The sequence below is a fragment of the Saccoglossus kowalevskii genome, chromosome 16 (genome assembly GCF_978046115.1).
Source record: "Saccoglossus kowalevskii chromosome 16, keSacKowa6.1, whole genome shotgun sequence".
NCBI lineage: Eukaryota > Metazoa > Hemichordata > Enteropneusta > Harrimaniidae > Saccoglossus > Saccoglossus kowalevskii.
Window position 1 is genome coordinate 28,503,578 of NC_140656.1, and position 15,415 is coordinate 28,518,992.

At 36.8% G+C, this 15,415-nt stretch overlaps 1 protein-coding gene across 1 annotated transcript; it reads left to right on the forward strand.

Annotated features, from left to right (window-relative positions):
* Positions 1-631: 631 nt before the first annotated feature.
* LOC102807947 (placenta-specific gene 8 protein-like) lies at positions 632-5,989 on the forward strand. The gene is made up of 5 exons (XM_006822931.3): positions 632-681; positions 3,131-3,285; positions 3,676-3,751; positions 4,066-4,211; positions 5,173-5,989. The coding sequence occupies exons 2-5, from the start codon at positions 3,148-3,150 to the stop codon at positions 5,275-5,277; spliced, it is 465 nt and encodes a 154-aa protein (XP_006822994.1). The 5' UTR covers positions 632-681; positions 3,131-3,147; the 3' UTR covers positions 5,278-5,989.
* Positions 5,990-15,415: the final 9,426 nt, after the last annotated feature.

Consider the following 15,415-nt stretch of genomic DNA (forward strand, 5'->3'; position numbering starts at 1 on the left):
TGATCTTTACAAGAATACACCATCAGCCAATAAGCCAATAAATCTGTCCACTATGATCCAAAGATGGCGCAATTAAATATACAACAGACGGAAAGTTGGAAATACTGGACACCACCTGAAAATCGTCGACTAAAACTGCATTCAATGCACACGGAAGGTCACGATAGAATATTACTAAAACGTGGGGGCATCAAATCCTTAAAAGGAATGAATGATATCATCAAATTATAAGTGATCCCACCATCAAAAAATAATATTGCGAGTATGCGTACAGTTACGTAACTTGAGTTTATTAATCTAAGTTCAGCATGACAGTACATTTTTTCAAGTCAATCGTCAATTACTTGGGAAATACACTCATTTCAGCACCTCCACGTCATTGTCGATTGCGCACATCTTCAAAAAAGGCTCTTATTAAATTAAAATCTCTAAATTCATTGTAATATGCAAACTGTGCACAAGAAATGAGATGAGATTGTGGAGAAAATAACAAAACCTTGCAAACGTTAGCATCAACTCTGCCTATGTGACGTTAATCATTACACCGTGTTTAATTTTTTACAATAGACTAGGTAAACTATTTATGACAGACAGTTTATATCAGACGACACACAATTAGTATATCAGTAGCTGTCCGTGATACGTGTGCTACATCTACTACAAAGACAGCCACCCGTAACCGTAAGTTTTCCTTGTTTCTTTTAAGTATTGTTTCAAAGAATCACAATACGTATTGACAGACTGTAAGCACCTGGATAAGTATTACTATTATTGACATTCACATATCACTATATTATGTTACTAACACTTGGAATGACGATACCGTGACGTAAAGGATTGATAGAAAAAAAACGAATTATTTTTTTTTTTTTCAAAACTAGTTTTAATAGAAATACACTAAATAGGAAGAAAGGAAAAACGTCTGCATTCCTCCGTTGTGTTAATGTTTGAAACCCGACTGTTGTGTAAATAAACCTTGCACGCACATGATGTATACAGATATAAGGAACAGAGACAAAAGATATTCAATTTAAAATCTGAGGTCAGCGTCCATGATGGATTTGTCTTGAAATCAAAGTCCATTTTGTTTGGCATAGCTACTTCAGATAGAACCTTTGCTATGGTACACATAACAGTGTTGTGATGTGTTATACTGATTCATATCACTGAGTTCAGAATACATATAGATATGGAATTTGCAACCTTTCATATTGATAAATAAGGATAAACTTATTGTATAATGATAAACATATATATAAATATATGCATAATACAAAATATTAACTCATTTGGTGAAGCAGACGACATGCGACGGGCTGACACACAGTACAGTAATACGAATAGCTCTTCTCGACTCGTATCTAATTGTAGATAAACAGTCAAATGATTTACACCGTAAGATTGAGTCGTCGTGTTACCTGGAAAGTCTACTGCACATTACCATCATATCTACTTCCGGGTAAACAGTCAAATGACTTACACCGTATAATTGAGTCATCGTGTTACCTGGAAAGCCTACTGCACAATACAATCTTATCTGATCGCAAAATTGAAATGTCTTAGCTCCCGGAAGGCCTATATTTACCATGATATAAAATTGAGGGTTAACAGCCATGTGCAATGTAAATCGATAAAGCACTTAAGTTTTTAAATGTTTTTAATTGAATGCACAAATTTTGAAATGCGTATAATTTCAATCAAAACTGTAGTGTTTTTGAAAAAGTGTTTGTTAATTTAAATAGTATTTGAATTGTAGGTAAAGTATCTATTTGTAGGTAAACAGTCAAATGACTTACACCGTAAGATTGAGTCATCGTGTTACCTGGAAAGTCTACTGCACATTACCATCATATCTACTTCCGGGTAAACAGTCAAATGACTTACACCATATAATTGAGTCATCGTGTTACCTGGAAAGCCTACTGCACAATACAATCTTATCTGATCGCAAAATTGAACCGTCTTAGCTCCCGGAAGGCCTATTTTTTACCATGATATAAAATTAAATGTTAACAGCCATGTGCAATGTAAATCGATGAAGCACTTAAATTTTTTAATGGTTTTTATTTAATGCACACATTATTCGCATTTAAAAAATTTGAAATGCGTATAATTTCAATCAAAACTGTAGTGTTTTTGAAAAAGTGTTTGTCAATTAAAATAGTCATTGAAGGACATTTTCTGTGCATGTTTATTAAGTGTTTATTGATGAGACATGAGATATGTTACACGCGAGACTAAGTAAAGAAAAAAAGGCAACAATATTCCCTGACTCAAACTGTGAATTCGCGTGTAAACATCACACTGTATTATTTAAACCGTCTGTTATCACATACATGGCACAATTGCAATTGGTAACAGCCGAATAATGATTATTATAACGAAATGTGTGAAGCAAAGCAAATCTGGCAATTTTCAGGTACTTTCTGTTTGTGACGTCAGAGATCCATATAGTCATTCACTACACAGTATTTCGAGCTATATTTTTTGGGGGGGACAGTACGATGTAACAAAGTGCACGTCTACTTACAGCAGCGAGCCGCGACTTCGAATCTCGCGTTTCATGTTAATAAATAATCGTAAATGTGGCTCCAATGTTGCTTCTACTGCTAACTGACATTAGGAAACACGTCACAGCACATGATCAATTAGGTAGTGATATGAAAAAAAGAGAAAAAACAATTTACACTGCTGTATGTTGAGCTAGTACTATAAAACAACAAGAAGACAAGAAATACAAGCCATTTCTCGTTGGTGAATGACAATATAACAATAACGCTTACAATGCAGTGGAGCGCTCACATACAATAAGCATACGTTATATGCGGACACATGGATTACTTAGCTCGGAATATTTCTAGATACGAGTTTAAAAACTAAAAAAGTAGGTCGTTTGGACCAACTTTGGGCAAACTTTGCCGGAAATGACACGATTTTTAATTCAAAACCTCTTCCACGTTTTGTTTTTAAAAATACCTTTTTTGAGCACGCTCCTCGCGAGCTCACGTACATTCACGCCATGTTGACGTGATAGAGGCGATTCGTCGCTGGAGGGCGTTCTCTACATGTTGAATTCATATAAAAATAAAGAAACTCATCACATGTATACATATTTGTTCTTGCTGGATAGAACCTCGACTGTTATTAATGGCTGAAAACAAAGTATATGAACAATTTGGAGGTGGTCAAATCCCCCCTTGTCAATCGCAACCACCTGTGGGAACGGTGCAAATGCCGATAACCCAGGAACCAACTTGGCAATATCAACAGCCCAGCACTACCACGGTAAGAATACGATTGCTTGTACACATCGACAACAGTAAACGTACCACTTTCTCAGTTACATGTTGTTGTAGGTGACCTATATGTTATTTTTGTTATTGCCGCCAGGGTTTGACCGGACTCCATACAAAAAAGTTCGCTGATTCTGTTCAAAACTTTTTGGATTTTGGATTTCATGATGTATCCTAGGAAGAAAAAGGTGTATAATAGTATGGTTATTACGAGAATACCTCAAAGTATGTACTCGGACAGTACGCCGTCGCATCGACCTCCGCTGCGCGTCGGTCGATACACCCGCTGTACTGTCTTCGTGCATACTTTGAGGTACCCTCGTAATAAACTCATAGTATACTGAATGATCGTATTGTATATTTTTATTTTCTTATTTACTAGAACGTTGTCATTGTACAGAACAATGGCAGATGGTGGACAACCAGTCTGTTTGGCTGCTTCGAGGACATAGGAAGCTGCAAGTATAATTTGTTTATTCAAAAGTTTATTCACCACTGTGGCGTGCATCACATCACAATAAGCACACCTGCATTATTCAATTAGATAGTTTTTTTCTCGTACAAAAAATTGGAAAAAATTAAAGCATTACTATATTTTCCTGAATTCCAGTATAAAACATATTCATATTGAAATTCAAATTTAGTGATAAATCTGAACCAAATATACTGAATATGACATTAATCATAAAATTCAATTCATGGAGTCGTCACCTTCTATCACTGGTTCAGAATGCAATCGGCAATACTCGATAACATTCATTTTGTTTCACAGGCTTGGCGGCGTGCTTCTGTTTGCCATGTTATCGTTGCTACTTGTCGAACAAGATAGGCGAAAGCTGCTGTCTGCCTCTCTGCATCTGTCCTCCTAATGACTTGGTCACCATGAGAATGAAACTAAGAACAATGAAAAATATACCGGTAAGTTGAGATAAAGCATTGTTTTCGTTTAGATCATGGTTTCGCAGTTGAAATGTTGCATATCAAGACTGTTTATTCTTTGAATTAACCTTAACTTGAAGTGAGTACATTTTCTTAAGTTGATCTTCTGTTTCCAGAGCGATTAAGTGAAAGGCCTGAAGCTGGAAAGATCATTTTGTTTCATTAACTATTTACATTGACTTTAGGCGAGTTAAACCAGTTTTAAAATAACATTCACTTGCTTCACTAGGGTTAACTGAAACTAGAGTTGATAGCGTTCGCTAGCTTCACGTATATCAGTGGAAAGTTTGAGAGTGGATTAGATGTTTGCGTACATCTTTTGTTTCACATTAACAACGCGACAGTCTATGGTGAATGCAAGGGGATCGTAGATATGAACTTTTTAAAATAACTATAGTGTTATTTTCGGTCGAATCCGATACTTATCCGAAACAATAGCCACAACAAATTTTGGAATGAATCCAATGCTATGTCAGGATGCTATGATAATTCATGAATTACGACTTACATTTTAGCCAAATATTTTATTTATTGGCAATAATGAAGGTTATGATCAATTCTAGTTTAGCCTTGAATGTGAGAAAATTATTTTTGATATTTTTTGAATCTGACGCTAATCCGATCTTTATGCAATACCAATTAAGTCTGTTTCCGGAGGGGGGTTCGTCTTAGGGTCATTATAATTGAAATAAATGTAGTTATGTTTGTAAAGTTCACTTAGAGGCGCCTTCACTTCCTCAACCAGAAATATGTTATTTGACTTAAGGTCGCCTTTCTCTCTAAAGTAAACTGAAATAGCTACTTTCTGTATTCCGTTGGTGTCCCTTGAATTTACATTTAAATCGTTTAACATAATTGGCCGTTCTCGCATTATTACTGACTTCTTTTCTAAAATCAACAAGTCAAACTAAAACGAGTTATTTTCTTTTCATTTTTTCAGGGCGGCGCCATCACCGATTGTTGCGTTTCGTGTTGGTGTCCTGCGTGTGCGGCAGCTCAAATGTCACGTGAGTGGGATAATAGTCCACGCTATGATGTGACTTGATTGCATGACGTAAACCTGAATAATGAGCCTCATCGCTAGTAAAACGAGCCGTTTACACTACCCATGATAGTGACTTATATTGACTTCCATTTAAACAAGAAATTTCCTTGAAAGACGCAATATAGTAAACTTCGCTAATTCCTATAAGAACTAATTGTATAACGACCACGATTAATTGAAGCAAATTTAAATGAGTTTCATGTCATCTATCTTATCAGCTAGAAGGCGTCACTTATTTGCAATTTTTAATATTCCCATGCTCAAAAATTTACGTCTAAGAAAGTCTATCATCTGGACTTCTTTGATATACACGTCAAATCATCAAATCAATTCATCCCCGGACTTAATTGTCTCAATTTCAATTCAGTGATCATTTTATTTGTAATGCCTTCGGATATACTGACGGCCATTGTTTTCGACCTTGCTAAATGCATATAATATTTGAACGTATCCGACTTTTGTAATAACTTGATAAATCAACTGCGTTCAACCGTGAAATAAGGACCACGCGTCTACAAGAGGTCATTTATATTGATTTGGTGCTGCTGAGTGAACGCGTATTTGAACTGATACCTCCCCCCCCTCACCTAAGGAAAACGATTCAAGGAATGATTAGTTATCCACACGACATCGCATCTTTATGGAAAAGATAAATAAACACTACATTGTTTAAATTGTAAAATAAATAATATAAGATTTATCTGACAGACAATTGTCATGTGTATTTGTTTTTGAAACCATGGTAACACATAGCAACACCAGTTCAAATAAACGTGCCTGGTGTATTCATCTTAAATAGACTTTTATCAAAAGTCGGTCCCCTACAGTTGTCTGTGGGAGAGGAACTAAGAAAGAGGCTCCCGAGGGGTTAACTTCGCAGCTATGCTTGATCTTGCATTAAAGTAAACAAATAATTTTCATGGGGATTCCACCAAATGGCATAATTTTCAGAGGACTGAAAATGTCTCGTTCATCATCAGGCCAGGCCCATAGGTTTGAGAGGAGATCGGGGGGGGGGGGGTTCAGTCAAACCCCCTAAATTTTGGAAATGAATACAACTATGTACGGATATTAGTACATATTAAAACAAACGGTAATAATTATCATCGTTAAAATCACTTGACTCAGTGATTATGAGTCTCCGGGTGTTCTTTTAAATGGGCAAGCTTTTACTCAGCGTTCAAGCAGCAGATGTTAAACATTAAGACGGGTAAGTATATTTATACAAACAATAATGTAACAGTAGCCACTCTCTAAAGGATGTGGTGACCTAGAAATAGGCCGTTTGTTTGGTACAAGTGTTTGCTCAGTTAGTACAGTATGATGAAATTGTTTTTGCGTATCTGTTAATCGACTTAATTAGCTGATTGATAGCGAATGGCTGTGTTATGTCTGTCATCGTTTAGGCAGGCGAGGTCCTGGGCGGAACTTGGTTCAGTGATTTGGAACTAATTACGAGATAACCATCGCTATTCGGACTACTATTTCTGACAGTTGGTATTCGTAGTTATTAATGTAGTGAACGATTAATCAAAAGATATGACGTATTCAGTACTTAGTGTGATTGGCTTTATGATTGAAGGTTACGCCCTAGAGTCTTTTTTTCTGCTTTGTAATTGGTTAGAGTTTTGAAAATGAATAAAGTTGTTTTAGTTGGTCTTGGCGAGTACAGCACAACAGACGCAGCCCAGTCCTGGAGAGTCTTGGGGCGAGCCTTGAGGCAGTCCAGTCTTGGGCTAGTCTTGGGTCAGCCTTGCGATAGTCTTGGGGACTTTTTCCCCAGGGCGCTGTGTCTTATAGAGTGCTCTACTGATCGACTAAGACGAGAGTTGAACGTATTTCGTTGTGTGTGTCTTATTTGACTGTAAAACTTAAGTGACTTTCCTGATCCCTTACCTCAAGGGGACGAGATATAGAGACGAGACGAGATTCCCCCCTGACACGTGTGGAGAACCTCAAAGGAGAAGAATTTCCCCTGATAACAGTATGGGGATCAAACGGGTTGATCGGCCCTGTAATTTTTCTAGCACAGTCCAACACTGTTAATTATTGTATTGCACTCACTCACCCTAATAAATGTGGGTAACTTTTGAGTGTTGTGAGCATATTTAAATCGAGGAACGATATAATGTGATTTACGGTAAAAGCAGTATGCGTTCCGGCTGGATTTGCCGTTCCGGATTTGCCTATGCGAGCAACTAATTGCAAACTAATGTTTCCAGTACTTTTCTTTCAATACTGCTAAGTTTGCATTCAAAAGTTTATTTTAATTTTATGATATGTGATACCCTAATGTTTTATGTTTTATGTTAAGGCGAGTGGACGTGGTCACTCGTGATCAAAAATATAGCCGTCAATAACTCACTTGTTGCAGGGTGGTAAACATGCCATATTATTGGGCCATAAATGTTCATGGCAACCAAGGCGTGTTATATATTCATTTCAACAACAAAAACAGCAAACGTTGCATTATATTGTATTATCGACCACAGCTACACATAGATACTGCACTGTTACCAGAACTAGAACGTAAGTATTGAAATTTGTATTGTTTGTATGTGAGACGGTATCTCCCTCCCCAACACTTTCTTTCAATCTAAAAATGATATTCTGTCGCTGACGTGGTAACATATTTGAACTAATTTGTCAAGTTATTGGTAAAGTATTTATACAATGAGTGTATTTTATACGTGTAACATAATATAGACGATAATTATTTCCATGTTCTTTCCTGTGATTATGGTAGAACTATAACCAGTACTTTTCCCTGTCAACAACTCTCAAAATAAAAATGGTGGCTAAAATATACATACTTTCTACTTTTCTATGTTTTCAAATTGTGTCTCCTGCTTTTGATTATCGCTGAAACAAACCAGGTTGTCTCGTCATGATTTGAAAGTTCAGCGCTCAGGTTATTGTCATACCCGACGCAAAAATGCAATATTTTTTTTTAATTTGAATTTTGGTCAACGAATATTCGCACGCAATGTGCCGGGTGATTCCTACTCAAAAACACGGTATTGCAACTAAAAACAGATAGTAATGCAGTGTATATCATAATTATCCCTGGTTGATTCCGGATGAACAATCATCGTCTTTAGTTCCAATGTTTATTACACGCAGGATAGGACACATTTTATTCAGTAACTCAAACACACGAGTATGGTATTGTGAATTCTACAATGTAAGAACAGGGGCAATAAATTAAGAACCCACATCAACACGGACTACGCTATATCGCCTGAGTATCGCCTGTTAGGTGTCAAATGTTGTTTTGTAGATGGTGGCGGTGCTGTTTGTTGTGGTGAATTGGTTGGGTGCTGTTTGTTGTGGTGAATTGGTTGGGTGCTGTTTGTTGTGGTGAATTGGTTGGGTGCTGTTGGTTGTTGTTGGACTACAGGATACTTAAACCGTTGTGGCTCGTAGTGTTCGGTGTGGAACACATATGACGTATACATTTCATATAAAGTACAGAATTTGTTCACAAATTCGAACGTGCGCTATGTGATGTTTTAATACTCAACAAATGAACTCCTCCCTGTTATATTTTAAATTGTTTTTTTTTCAGTAATCACGTGACTTGCTTTGCGATGAACGAAACAGTAGATTCAGATTTTGGGAAAGTGACATCAATGCAAGTTGGTGAGGGAGAAGAACATGTACAGCCTCCCGGAGTACCAGCAATAAGTACAGCCCCATTGGTGCCACCACAATCAAATGTGATGACACAGCAACCCGTTTCCGCTTGGCAGGCGCCACAGGTAGGGGGAAATAACAGTTTCTAGGCTGCCTGTTGAAAAGATGAAAATAAAGCAATGAATAACGGAGGTCGTCGCGCCATGAGATTTGTGGCGAGCACACACACACTATTTTTAATGTGCACAAACGAGGGACTGTGGTACAAAATACCGTCTTTAACACCCTGGAATATTTGTAGATGCGTTTCAAGCTGAATTATCTAGTTAAACCACGGCAACCTTTCTGTTTGTACTCGTACTCGTTTTTGTCTGTATCACAAATAGACCGGCAACAATTTTCAGACCAATTTGTTTGAATAAGAATTAAGAATTGATTAAAACAGTTTACGGATGCGTTTAGTCTCGATTGAGTTTGAGAACTTCCTTTAGAAAGTGGACGGGTCACAGAGTCAGAATATATGCCAGGCCATTTATTCTGGTTCTCAGTGTTGCAGTGCTGATTCCGAAATGAGCGTTGTCCGAATTTAGTTTAGCCTCGATTTTGCTAATGTAAAACTCCTCATTTAGAATATTGGGAGTCAATTTTGTGGGGCGCTATTTCCGAAATTGACAGGTCAACTTTTTCTGGACAATCAGAAATCCATGTTGCGTAGCAACATATTTCAGCTTCTTAAACTATTACTAGTGAGGAGGGGTGATGTGTTATAAAATAGGGGTGTCAGATAAACTGTCTCTGAATAGTTGTGAGACGCTGCATCCGAAAATGCACGTTGTACAGGCGTACAAATCAAATTTTTTGGAAATTTGCCAGACAAATTTTATTTGATGCATTTTGAGAAGCTGATTTCACAATTTATCAGCCAAATTAAACATTTCACTAGGTCTCAATTGTGTCAAGTAAAATTGGGTGTGAGCAAAATTTATTGGAAATACAAGCACTTCAGACTGACTATATGGCCTAAAACCTGCATCGCACTGCATTATATTGTAGTCAAGTCAATCCGGTGGCCATTGCTTCCCAAATATGGTATTGTTTTTACGACGAGCTCCAAGTACAGCATAACAATCATTATTAATTATGGTTTTAGTGACTGCTGCTGTGCACCTCGGTTATTTACAGTCATAAATTTGCCAAATCTGTTGAATTAAAACCATTTAAACGAACCGAGTTTATGGTGTCGTAAACATAACGCGGTGAGTTACATTGCATCGTAGTCGAGTAGTTGCCATTCTGATACAGAACAGAACATATTCATGCATTGTTATTAACTAATTGCAGCAGATTTGCAGGAATATAAATAGAAGCATGCGAGTCTCAACTCCCCCAAATCACCCCGAGTGAAGTTAATGTTGCATTACAATGCTGCAGGCGTTCAGTATATTTGGGAAATGTCAAAGATTAGTTATTTGACTAACCTCAGATATCAAATAAATCCAATGAACTCTTATTGTCGTTTTTCTGTTGATACACGCAAATATGTTGAATGTTTTGAATATTAAAATGAATAAACGTATAATATTGTGGAGCCACTGTGAACATTTCAATAACCTAGCTTGAGAGAACCAAACATGTCCATATTAGTTTTCGTATATTTTAGCTTTTAGAATATGTATACAATGTACAGTATTTGGTTGTATAGAAACTAAGCAATTTTTGTAAGCCCTTATGTAAAACTGCTTTTCGGAGTTGACAGTGAACAATATTTTTCCTGTTATGTAAAGCTATTTTTAGACTTTAATATGCCAACAATTGCTATGTAGTGGTTGTATTCCAATGAATGTTGCTGCTATTACTGTGTTCAGATACAACATTTACTCAAAAAATATTGTGATTATCGCCAACTTTGTTCACATCATTATTCTTATACGAAACTAATACATAACCTAATTACAATATAATTTTGATGAATTCGGGGTATTTTTATTTAATACCGAGTCGTTCTCTAACTTAAAACAAAGATCAGATAATTACATCAAAATCATTTCTACGGAATTTCAGTGAACATCACTAATATCCTGATTGTAGTCGTTACCAAAAATTGGCTAATCAACATTGTCATCGTCTGAATCAGTGTCATACCGGATTCCAAAACGACCTTCCCCCTCACCTAATAAATGATTAATGAGCTAGTGTGATGTGTTAACTCAGGAACACACGAACATCAAAGAAATCAGAGAGTTCCCAAGTTTAACACCAACGGCACTACTATTTACATATCAATACACTCGAGTGATTAGGTGACATATAGCACCATTACAAAAGTATGTATTCTGATGCATGCAATAAAGTAGTCCCCAAAACGTCACACTCCTCCCTCTTACAAAGTCAGAAATTGGTTTCTGAATAACGTGGTAAGGTACAATACAGGTACACGGCTAATATAAATCATGTTATAAAATAACAGAATACATTTATCTCCAATAGTATCAAACTTACAATAGTCAAACTGTAACAAAACACTACAAATCTTTACGTTTGCTTTTCACACAACCTAATTTGCCCAAGCACTGGATTAACCATCGGCAATTTTGTTATCTGTGCATTTATGATATACAATATCAAAAGAGAATTCTTGTAATATCAGACTCTGATTGGTCAGTTTGAACAGTAAAATGCCTACCAAATACAAAATGGCGTAACAATTGTATGGCCCAAACGATACCTACACACCCCCTCTCTATAGTGGAATAGTTTATTTCTCTTGGAACCAGCTTTCTGCTCAGGTAAGTTATCGGATTTTCTTGGGCATCATTTTCCTGGTTTATCACATCACTAAGTACTGTGTTGTTTGCATCTGGATGATGACTGGTTTACCAAAGTCTGGATTTTGTAGTATTGGGTAGGTCGTTTGATCTTCTAGAATCATTTGCATAAAACTAACACATGTTACCGGTGCACTTGCCTTGCCGAACGGCATAACACTATATTAGTGGCCAAATGGGGTAACGAATGTGGACTTTGTACGTGCATCATTTTACAATGGTATATTTTATGGTTTATTGATTTCTCTATAGTCAACAGAGAATCCCCTGAGAGCAGCATATGGGTTAATACAATTTTCTATTATTCCAGCTGATAACATCGTGCTCGGTTCCGTTTTGACAGCTTCTTTTAGGGATTCCGGAATTCTATACAGTTTTTGATATATAGGTCATTCTTTTGTAGTGACCTCTTTGTGTTCTGTCAATGACGTTCTACCAGGTTGGTCTGTAAAGAGATCACTACATTTTTCTAACAGTGTATTTAATTCTTGTTTCTGTTCTGGTGTAAATCCTTTGTACAGCTCAACATATTTCCAAGTTTCTGTCTCAACTCAACTGGTGAACTTTCTGTAAATTTCTCATCTTCTTTTACTCTGACTTTTACCCTCCTTGAGAACCATTATCATAGAATATTCACATGATATATATTCTTTTTGCATCTTTTCTTGCCCATCTCTACTTCATAGTCTACTGGAGACACTGGTTATCTTGTATGGTCCTTGCCACTGCTTTTTTAATTTGTTTGTAGATGATGGTAACAAGATTAGCACTTTATTAAATTCTCTGTCTTTAGCATTGCTTACTGTTTTGCTGTGTTTTTGCGAGGTTCTGCTGAGCTAGACCTAAAATTAATTAGTGCTAACTTATCTCTTGTTTCAACTGAAAAATGCACTATATTTTTTCATAACTGCTAAGAGTCCTCTCTCTAGCCAAGCATAGAGCAGTTCAAACGCCTATGGATGCTTGTGGCACTTCTCTATAGGCAAACAACAATGTATGTATCTGTCCCAACTCTCTGGGTACTCGCGAAGTACCATTGAAATTCTCTACCAGACCATTTGCCATGGGATGATAAGGCGGACATATCATGTTTTTTATTTTCTGAATATCAAGCAACTTACACAAGTCTTTCATTAAATGTGATAGAAAGTTTCGTCATCTGTTTCCTCACTGTCATTTCCAAGTAGTTTGTCTTCAGGTAGAGTTTCCAATACAACAGCAACAATTTGTCCATCATAACAAACAATCTTTACACTAATAACAGCCATTGGTAGTACCTTGGAACTACTGTATGGATTTATTTCCATGTGTCTAGATACCGACTTGATAGCAGGTTTCATGTGGTGGGTGACATCATTCAACACTCTCCCATAACCTGTCATCATTCAGGGAACTAATTACGAAAAACGTCGCCAACGGTTTGTTATTCCTGACAATTTGGTATGTGTAGTTTCCTAATGTGCCGGACAATTAATCAAGTACATATGACGTGTTAAGTACTTCGTGTGAATGGCTGCATGTGAGTGAAATGTGTGGATGCCACGCCTCGAGCTTTTAAACTTCCATGTGATGGGTTAAGGTTTTGAGAAGTGGATAAAGCTAGTCTTGGTCAGTCTTGGGGAGTTCTCCGCGAGGCGGGTCAGCACTGGAGAGCTCTACATGTGGCGCGAAGACTAGAGGTTGACACGATTCCATCTCTGTGTTTGTCTTTGCTTGGTCGAGAGGGTTGGTGAACGTAACGATCCCCGGTTACCTGATGTAACGCTAATAAGAACACGAGAATCAAAGCTCTCATATTACCATCTGCAAATTCTATGTTAACAAACTGATCTACTAAATAAACTTCAGGGGATACAAAAGCAGTGTGAACAATCGTTTGATCACATCCAGTGTCTCCTAATATACTTATTGCTCGACCATCCACTTCTCCTGGGTGTCTATGTCAATTACCTCTCTGTTTTGTCTTTACATGATATTTGTAATTTGGAACTAACTTCTACAGATAACAACAAAAGGTTTTATGGTGTTCTGCACCTATTTTCTTATTAGGACATGTATTCGCTTTATGTCCTGGTTTATGACAAGCATAACGTGTAAGAATGAGCTTTTGTTTCGCTTGAGTTTGTTCTCAGTGGATATGTTGTTGTTTTTCTTTATCGTTAAAACGCCAATTACAACATTCTTGTTTCTTATGGGTTTCCAAAAGATTATTTGCCAACTCGACTCAGAATCAGTAGTTTTAGGTTTCTTTTCTCAAAGCCAAACTTGCAGGTATGTATGGGTCTGTTTCAACAGTCAGGATCCAGTCTTTCATTTTCTCAAGACTATCTACTCCCTGAGCATCCGAGCAATGATCCGAGTATCCAGAGCATACATTTCTCCATTCACCATATGAATATTTTTTCTGCTTTCCTCTCCAGTAAGTTCATATCGTTTCAAAATCGCTTTACAAACTTTTTGGATAAGAAATCTTAGAGTATGCATCAAGAGCCTTTCCTGACAGAAGTGCTGCCAGACGAGTAGCCCATGTGGCTTCTGGCTACTCAAATACATAACTTCATATAAAGATATACATCTATATACTCACCTTCTTCAAACTTGGGCACAGTTGGTCCTTTATACTCTGTTTTTGTTCTAGTTCTAGTTCTAGTTGAAATTCCTGTCTTTCTTCCAGCTGTCTGGTACGCAGATCACGCTCATGTCCTTGTTTGTTCTGTTCACCAGGTGGTACTACAGCTGGATCAGGATTAAGTTCACCAATCTGTATCATAGCTTCAGCCATATCCTTCTCACCGCCTTGACGTGCTGCCATCTTAGCTGTCAGTACACCTACAAGCTTACAAGGAAAATTTAACTAGTCCACTCAATAGCTAAAACTACATACAATACTAATTAGTATTAAATACTGAATATTTAAGAGTTTCCAAATGCTAACAGTATCAGTCTACACAGACTAAGTTCACAAAATCTTTGTTCACAATTGTTTCGTTTGTTTACATTTAAATTTAACACAAGGTTACACCTTATAGCAACCCAATAAACTACGTGCGGAGTCGATACGAATGAGCAGAAAGTACAATTCAAGTTATCAAATCATGAGGAAAGTACATGTAAAACATATGAAACTATACAAGGTCACTCAACTCTGCAATGTACATAATACCAATTCTGCAAAAATACGGAAAAAATTGCAATGACAATCAGTGAAAACAATTCAGTAAATAATCACTACTGAGTAAGTATAACAATTAAAACATGTATACACAAATATCACTGAAAGTAGTTATATAAGTAAAGTTATAATACTACTATCCTACCATTTATTTCAGCAAGCACACTAAAAATATATTTATAGTAACCTAATACGATTAATCACTGAAATAAGACTTAGTTATTTAGAAATTAGCAATGTGAATTCAAATGCGACAAAGAAACCAGAAAGCTTGCAGGTTTAACTTCTTGTTTATTCCGCCATTTGCAGTTAGATATTAATACATTCGGGAGATCAGTGACAAGCAATAAAGTAGTTCCAAAAACCTTACAGGTAGTCAACAACGACAGTAAATATTACCGAATACACGACCAGGTAATTAATATGTTAAATTAAAGTAAACATGCTTCTATTTTAGGAACTGATGGGGACTGACGGGAAGACACGTAATGACATATAGCTTGGC